The sequence below is a fragment of the Amaranthus tricolor genome, chromosome 12, assembly GCF_026212465.1.
Source record: "Amaranthus tricolor cultivar Red isolate AtriRed21 chromosome 12, ASM2621246v1, whole genome shotgun sequence".
Lineage (NCBI taxonomy): Eukaryota > Viridiplantae > Streptophyta > Magnoliopsida > Caryophyllales > Amaranthaceae > Amaranthus > Amaranthus tricolor.
Genome location: NC_080058.1, coordinates 20,478,528 through 20,487,513, shown reverse-complemented (window position 1 = coordinate 20,487,513; position 8,986 = coordinate 20,478,528). Strand labels below are relative to the sequence as shown.

At 30.9% G+C, this 8,986-nt stretch overlaps 1 protein-coding gene across 1 annotated transcript in view; it reads right to left on the bottom strand.

The window, feature by feature from the left end:
• Nucleotides 1–6,596: 6,596 nt before the first annotated feature.
• The window catches only part of LOC130828684 (protein FAR1-RELATED SEQUENCE 9-like), a 10,140-nt gene continuing 7,750 nt past the window's right edge, over nucleotides 6,597–8,986 (bottom strand). Inside the window, exons 4-5 of the mRNA XM_057694648.1 lie at nucleotides 8,433–8,550; nucleotides 6,597–8,039 (exon numbers count right to left, since the gene is read on the bottom strand). Of these exons, the coding sequence (XP_057550631.1) occupies nucleotides 6,597–8,039; nucleotides 8,433–8,550 (1,561 nt within the window). The remainder of the gene's footprint in view (nucleotides 8,040–8,432; nucleotides 8,551–8,986) is intronic.

Sequence of the window (8,986 nt, the reverse complement as noted above, 5' to 3'; positions counted from 1 at the left end):
TATATATATATATACATATATATATATATATATATATATATATATATATATATATATATATATATATATATATATATATATATATATATATATATATATATACATATATATATATATATATATATATATACATATATATATATATATACATATATATATATATATACATATATATATATATATATATATATATATATATACATATATATATATATATATATATATATATATATATATATATATATATATATATATATATATATATATATATATATATATATATAGGCAAAAGTTCAGGTGAGAAATAATCATATATGAGAACCATGTAAACCACAATCTTAACCGTAGAAATCATATGATTTTGATCCAATGATCCAGAATCGCGCGCGAATTAGGATTATTTTTCTTTTTTTCAAAGCTTCTTCATTTGATACTAAGCATTCCCGTAAATTAAATTGTTTTGCGATTAGGGCATTTCTGATCTCTGCGATTTTGTTTCGCGATTCCAGCGTTCCAGCATTCTTCTTCTCTTTGCGATTTTCTATCTTCGATTGTTCTTTGTTTGTTGCGATTTCATCTATATTCTTGCTGTGAGTTTGACTCTTGCAATTTCATTTGTTCTACTCTTGCGATTTCATTTGTTCTATTCTTTTGCGATTATTTTTCTTTGTTGCGATTTCATCTCTATTCTTGCTGCGAGATTTGTTCCACTCTTGCGATTTCATATGTTCTGCTTTTTTATACACGAATTTTATTTGCGTCGATTAATTAGGGCATTGCGATTTTGTGTATTGCAATTATTTCTGCGATTTTCTATCTTCGATTTTTCTTTCTTTCAATTTTGAGGATTTGTTCTTTGATACACGAATTTTCCTTCTATTTTCTGCGATTTTTTCTAGCGTCGATTAATTAGGGCATTCCATCGTTTTTCTCTTTTGCGATCTTCCAATTTCTTGAACGATCAACCACGAATTAGGGCATTCCAACGATTGTTCTTGCTGTGAGTTGTTGCGATTTCATTTGTTCTTTTCTTCGAATTAAACACGAAAAATATTATGTTGACGTGTTGATGCTTTTTGTATAAAACTGTGATGTTTTTGTTTGTATGATACTTTCTACTTCAAACAGTGCTGCTTTTACAAAAAACTTTGATGCTCTTTTTGTATAAAACTGTGATGTTTTTGTTTGTATGCTTTCTATTTCAAACTGTGCTGCTTTTTTCAAAAAACTTTGATGCTTTTTGTATAAAACTGTGATGTTTTATTTTGTATGATGCTTTTTACTTCAAACTTTGTTGCTTTTACAAAAAACTTTGATGCTTTTTTTTCTATAAAACTGTGATGTTTCTGATCTCTGCGATTTTGTTTTGCGATTCCAGCGTTCCAGCATTCTTCTTCTCTTTGCGATTTTCTATCTTCGATTGTTCTTTGTTTGTTGCGATTTCATCTCTATTCTTGCTGTGACTTTGACTCTTGCCATTTCATTTGTTCTACTCTTGCGATTTCATTTGTTCTATTCTTCTGCGATTATTTTTCTTTGTTGCGATTTCATCTCTATTCTTGCTGTGAGATTTGTTCTACTCTTGCGATTTCATTTGTTCCGTTTTTTGATACACGAATTTCATTTGCGTCGATTAATTAGGGCATTGCGATTTTGTGTATTGCGATTGCTTCTGTGATTTTCTGTCTTCGATTTTTCTTTCTTTCAATTTTGAGGATTTGTTCTTTGATACACGAATTTTCCTTCTATTTTCTGCGATTATTTCTAGAGTCGATTAATTAGGGCATTCCATCGTTTTTCTCTTTTGCGATTTCTTGCAATTTCTTGAACGATCAACCACGAATTAAGGGCATTCCAACGATTGTTCTTGCTGTGAGTTGTTGCGATTTCATTTGTTCTTTTCTTCGAATTAAACACGAAAACAATTATGTTGACGTGTGATGCTTTTTGTATAAAACTGTGATGTTTTTGTTTGTATGATACTTTCTACTTCAAACTGTGCTGCTTCTACAAAAAACTTTGATGTTTTTTTGTATAAAACTGTGATGTTTTTGTTTGTATGCTTTCTATTTCAAATTGTGCTGCTTTTTTTCAAAAAACTTTGATGCTTTTTGTATAAAACTGTGATGTTTTTGTTTGTAGGATGCTTTCTACTTCAAACTGTGCTGCATTTACAAAAAACTTTGATGCTTTTTTTTTGTATAAAACTGTGATGTTTCTAATCTCTACGATTTTGTTTTGCGATTCCAGCGTTCCAACATTCTTCTTCTCTTTGCGATTTTCTATCTTCGATTGTTCTTTTTATGTTGCGTTTTCATCTCTATTCTTGCTGTGAGTTTGACTCTTGCGATTTCATTTGTTCTACTCTTGCGATTTCATTTGTTCTATTCTTCTGCGATTATTTTTCGTTGTTGCGATTTCATCTCTATTCTTGCTGTGAGATTTGTTCTACTCTTGCGTTTTCATTTGTTCTGTTTTTTGATACACAAATTTCATTTGCGTCGATTAATTAGGGCATTGCGATTTTGTGTATTGCGATTATTTCTGCAATTTTCTATCTTCGATTGTTCTTTCTTTCAATTTTGAGGATTTGTTCTTTGATACACGAATTTTCCTTCTATTTTCTGCGATTTTTTCTTGCGTCGATTAATTAGGGCATTCCATCGTTTTTCTCTTTTGCGATTTCTTGCAATTTCTTGAACGATCAACCACGAATTAGGGCATTCCAACGGTTGTTGTTGCTGTGAGTTGTTGCGATTTCAATTGTTCTTTTCTTCGAATTAAACACGAAAACAATTATGTTGACGTGTGATGCTTTTTGTATAATACTGTGATGTTTTTGTTTGTATGCTTTCTATTTCAAACTGTGCTACTTTTTTCAAAAAACTTTGATGCTTTTTGTATAAAACTGTGATGTTTTATTTTGTATGATGCTTTCTACTTCAAACTGTGCTGCTTTTACAAAAAACTTTGATGCTTTTTTTGTATAAAACTGTGATGTTTTTGTTTGTATGCTTTCTATTTCAAACTGTGCTGCTTTTTACAAAAAACTTTGATGCTTTTTGTATAAAACTGTGATGCTTTTGTTTGTATGATGCTTTCTACTTCAAACTATGCTGCTTTTTACAAAAAACTTTGATGCTTTTTGTATAAAACTATGATGCTTTTGTTTGTATGATGCTTTCTACTTCAAACTGTGCTTGTTTTTACAAAATACTTTGATGCTTTCTAAATCAAATCTGTGTTGTTGCATTTATTCAACACAAAATACAATACATGATACACTACCATTTCTTATAAATTTTTTGTAAGAACTTTAAATTGAACTGTTTTTTCTTATTATTTCTTTTTTATAAAAGTGATGCTTTCATACAATACATGATACACAACCATTTCATATATTCTGTGTTACATTTATAAACGTGTGATGCTTTAATCGTGATGCTTTCAACAAAAACTGTGATGATTTCAACACAATATTTGTGATAAATTGAATGATATAACTAATTTGTTCTTATACACGATTATTTCTGCGATTATTTCTGTTTTCTATTGTTTCTGTGATTTTTATACACGATTTGTTCTTCGATTTATACACGAGTTTTTTATTTTTGTTTATTAGAAATATGGTAGTTACTCGAAATTCTGCACAAGTTGAAGAAGAACCAGTAATAGCAGATCCTCCGCAATGTATGCCAAGTACACGAGGGAAAAGTATAAAAATTGTTCCCTCAAAAAAGAAAAGGTAAGTCTTGTTTAATAAGAGGGGAAAATCAAGATAAAATGTTGCTTTCTTTTATAAAATGTGATGCTGTATTCATAAAATTGTGATGCTTCATTGTTGAAGTAGCTGCAAGAGTAGAAGAAAATCATGAAGAGGAACAACCTTTCCCGAAAACAAAAAAAAATTGTTGCTTTAAAAAAGAAAAAGTAAGTTTGGTTTGTTTTTAAATGTGATGCTTTTCTTAATACAATGTGATGCTTTTCAACAAAAAAAACTATTGCTTCATTTATAAAATGTGATGCTTTTTATAAAAAATTGTGATGTCTATCAGAACCATGATACTTCATTTTATGTATTTAGAGTTCAAGTAGTTGCTACTGCGGGAATGGAAGAAGAACCTCGATTTGCAATAACTAAACGAGAAAGTGTACAAATCGTTTCTTCTACAACAATTCCAAAAAATAAGTAAGTTATAGACGTAGATGCTTTTTTGAGTAAAACTGTGATGATTTCTACATAAAATTGTGATGCTTGTTTATACAATTTTGATGGGTTACAGGAGAGAAGGTCAAAGGACTGCTATGAAAGAAATTGGTTTTGAAGGATTGCTTTTGTTGAGAATTAAGATGTCTTATCATGGTATGGCTAAGTACTTTATCAACCAATACGATGTCAGTACTTCAGTTTTCATAGTCAATCAAAACTGCAAGTACACTATAACTGAGTATGATGTCTGCGATATTTTTGGCTTGCCGTTAACTGTTAATGATGTTATCAAACAAACTAATTAAAATGAAGATATATCTGAGTATGATTTATTTGAGGAGTGGCAACAAAAACTTGATTGTGTTGGGACTAAGGATATATCTGCTGAACAAATACTTTCCAAAATGTTGTTGGACTTAACTAATGGAGGCGATGATTTTAAAAGGTTTTTTGTAATGTATGCTTTTATTACATTTTTGGCTCCCAATTCACACCGAACTGTTGATCATAGTTTGCTTAAACCATTAGTTGATGTTAAGGAGATAAAAAATCTTAACTAGTGTGGTTTAGTGTTTGATAGGTTTAGAAATGGCTTGGAGAGATGCCAAACAAAAAATTTGAAAAATATTCCTTCATGTCTAGCCATATTAGAAATTTGCTTTTACCATCGAGTTAGCTCTCTAGGTATTTTTCCATCATCAAGGTTTCCCTTAATCCAACATTGGACTTATGAGACTTTGAAAAAAAGGGCACAACTTGAGTTGAAGGGTAGATCCTTTGGACTGGGTGATTTCGATGGAGACACATACCCAGTTTCAAAGAAATTAAGAAAAAAATCGCATGATGATGAGGTGGAGCTAGAAGAAAATGGGATGTATCTCAAGATCCCTATTCTCGATGGCTTGTTGGCATCTTCTGATCAAAAAAATCATGACACAGCTGGTGATGTACGTAATATTATTTTTAACATTTAATTTTTTATAAAAACAACCAGTAGCACATTTTAAACTAGAAAGTAGCAGTTTATTTATAAGAAGTTTAAATTGAACTGTTTTTTGTTAATATATTCTTTTTATTAAGGAGCTTATGGAGGAAGTTAGCAAGATGAAGAGGAACATGGAAATTGTTACTCAACATTATATATCGAGACTATTGAAGTTAAAGGCAAAAGGCAATCAAGCACAATATGTCGGACAATCATCAAACTCTCCAACACTATCGCAATGGTATTCAGACCCAAAAGTGATGGAGGAGATTGATGAGATTATGAACAAGATAAGAGTTGTTAAAAGACGAACAGCTGACATCGACTTACCAAGCTTTGACCTGGGAATATAAGATCTTGAGAAAACACCTTCACCAGCACCGAAATTGATTGCCAAGAAGAGAGGATAAAAGAAAATTTGAGTTTGTTTTTGATTCCATGACAAAACTGTGATGATTCAACAAAATATATGTTATGAATGATAATCTCAACAATATTCATGTAAACATCATCAAACTGTGATGATGTGTTGACGTGTGATGTTTTGTATAAAACTGTGATGTTTTGTTTGTATGATGCTTTCTACTTCAAACTGTGCTACTTTTTACAAAAAACTTTGATGCTTTCTAAATCAAATCTGTGTTACATTTATTCAACACAAAATACAATACATGATACACTACCATTTCATATAAATTTTTTTTAAGAAGTTTAAATTTAACTGTTTTTTCTTATTATATTCTTTTTATAAACATGATGCTTTTTTCATACAATACATGATACGCTACCATTTCATATATTCATTGTTACATTTATAAACGTGTGATGCTTTCCACATAAAATCGTGATGCTTTCAACAAAAATTGTGATGATTTCAACACAATATTTGTGATAAATTGAATGATAATGACATTAAAAATAAATTAGTCTACATATAACTAATTCTAACAATTACAATGTTAAAATAAACAGAGATTTGTCTAAAGGCAATTATCCTCTTCATAAAATACAACCTACTAATGTTAAAATAAACAGAAAGTAATCTACATACTACTAATACTAATGATTAGACTATTTCTCTAGAGAATCAATCAGAAATTAGTTTACACTTTGCAACTGCTACACAACCCCAAATATAATTGTTCTTTTGAAGCAGAGATTCAATCATTTACCACTGTATTTCATAAACAAGTCACCTGCAAGATTCAGTGAACAAATATATATGTTAAATGTCTAAATGTGGAAAACAGAAACGGTAGTATCACTATTTATCAAAGAAAGTACCAACATAAAATTCAAGAGGTAACACTTTTTATATCATATTGTACTTACTTATTTTTTCTTATGTGAACACGTACGACTATAGTGACCTGCAACTTTGCCACAACTTTTACATTGTCTTTACTTGGTCACCCTTTGCTCTTCTTCATCTTCAGTATCCTTTTGTTTTGGATCTTTTTCTTTCCTCTTGCCTTTGTTTGAAGATTGTTTAGGGTATTGAATTGTAATTGTTGTAGGAGCTTCGCAACCCAAAAAATTTTCCAACTCTTGACGTTTTGTCTTCTCAACCCCACGATTCTTTTTTGCTAAAAGCTCAGCTGAATACAACTTCATTTTGTGCAAAAGTTCAACCAAATCATCCTCATCATCTTCTGCCAAACTAATGCATCGATGTACCTCATTCCAAACATCTCCTAAAACCCCTTTTCTAGATTCCATAGCATTATTACCATCCAATAACGTGCCATCAATATCATAGACAGGTGTTTTGCTAGCATCTTTTGTCCACCTTTTCAATATGTAAGGTTCTGGTATATATTTCACGCCTTTTGCATGCAAAACCCATAATGCATGCTTACATAAGACTCCTACTCTTTTGAATAACTTACAAGAGCAATCAACATACAATGTTTGTGCATCATACACAACTTCAAAAATTGTCCCAGTGTTGAAATGTACCACACGATACACATCCTTGCCATCTCTAACGAAATTCTTTTCAAAACCACACTCATCGCGTGCACTAAGAATTTGTTCTTGAAAATCCTTAAAAACAACATCTGTGTAGACACTAGAAGCATGTTTTTCAAGAGGGATACGAGTCTTCAAAGGTGCAGAATATAATTTGCATTTACTATCTAGTGTCTGCATCATATAACGTTGAATATCCATCGCACTTTGAAACCTCATTTGGAGTTCAACTAATGTAAGAAATTTGTTCACAAAGTAATTGAAAAAATTGTTCTCACTTTCCGACCTAGATGTTGTTCTAAGCAAACCACCCATATAAAGATCTCTAAAATATGCGGGCACCCACATTTCTCTAATATCATACATACTATTCAACCAGTCATTAGTTCTTAAATTAGCATGCTCATAATCCGACATCAGTTTTGACCACTGATCTTCAAATTCATGGGGCTCATTATTCCTATTATAAACAAGTCTATTAATTCTTCTTAAAAACTCATCATCATTACGTAACTCAATAGAAACTTTATCAGTAAGTTTCTTCATTATATGCCAACAACAGAATTTATGAATAGACTTGTCAAAAACATTGGGTAGAGCAATTTTTATGGCTGAATCTTGGTCTGTTATAATGGAATCTGGTTGTTTTCCATCCATTGCCCTCAAAAAAGATTCAAATAACCAAGTATAAGAAGATACATCTTCCCTACTAATAAGACCCTCAGCAAAAGTAACACATTTTTTGTGATGGTCAACACCCGTGAAAGGAACAAAAATTTGATTATACTTGTTAGTACCATAAGTAGCATCCACAGATATCGAATCACCAAACAATGAATAGTTTCTCCTACTAATACTATCTGCCCCAATTGCCTTCGATAGAGATTTAGTATCATCAACCTCAAAATAAAAAAAAAACTAGGTGAAATTTCTTTCTTCTTAACAAACATTTCCACAAACATTTGCCCATCAGATTCATTAATAAAACACTTTAAATCCCTATAAAAGTTTTTAAAGTTATCAGGTGAAGCACCTACTTTTAAATAACTTCCTACTTGTTCTTTCCACATCCTATATGAACTTGTTGGACCTTTATTCATGTTCAAATTGTTCATAATGTATCTTTTTTGTCCACTGTTTAAACTACATGACCCTTTTAAATGTTGCCTAGAAATAGGTGAGGCAAGAATGTGGCTATGGGCTTCAATAAACTTATAAACCCAATATTTACCCTCTTTAGTCCTTTGAAAAACAATTTTAGCATACTTCACGAGTTACAAGCCTTCTTCTCAATGCACCTAATTTCTCTTCCCTCATCCCTTGTTTATTACACAAATAGTATTTAGATGTAACAACACCTTTATAGACTTTCTTAGTCTCTAATCTAATGTCAAAACCACAAGCCTTAGCATATGTTTCATAGAATTTCATCCCTTCTTCTAATGAATCAAAAGTCATATGCAATACTGGTATCAGGTTTTTCTCACAATGAGGGATGAACTATTTACGATTAAGGCTATGAGTAGGTGTACCCTGAAACACAATACCAGCAACATTGTTTTCAACAAAAAGTAACACGTTTTCAACATAAAGTAATACATTTCCAACACAAATTAACAGCAAATGTATTATTATCGTCATAAATAAACTTACATATAAATGTTCACTTAAAGAAGTGGGTGTAAAAATCACAGTTTGTAAGGGTTCCATATGCTCAGTTAAAGATGTTTTACAGCCTTATCATTAATATCTTGCACTGCAACCTAAAGCAAAAAGTAAGACATTTTGTGTAAAAATCATCACAATTCCTACCCAAAAGT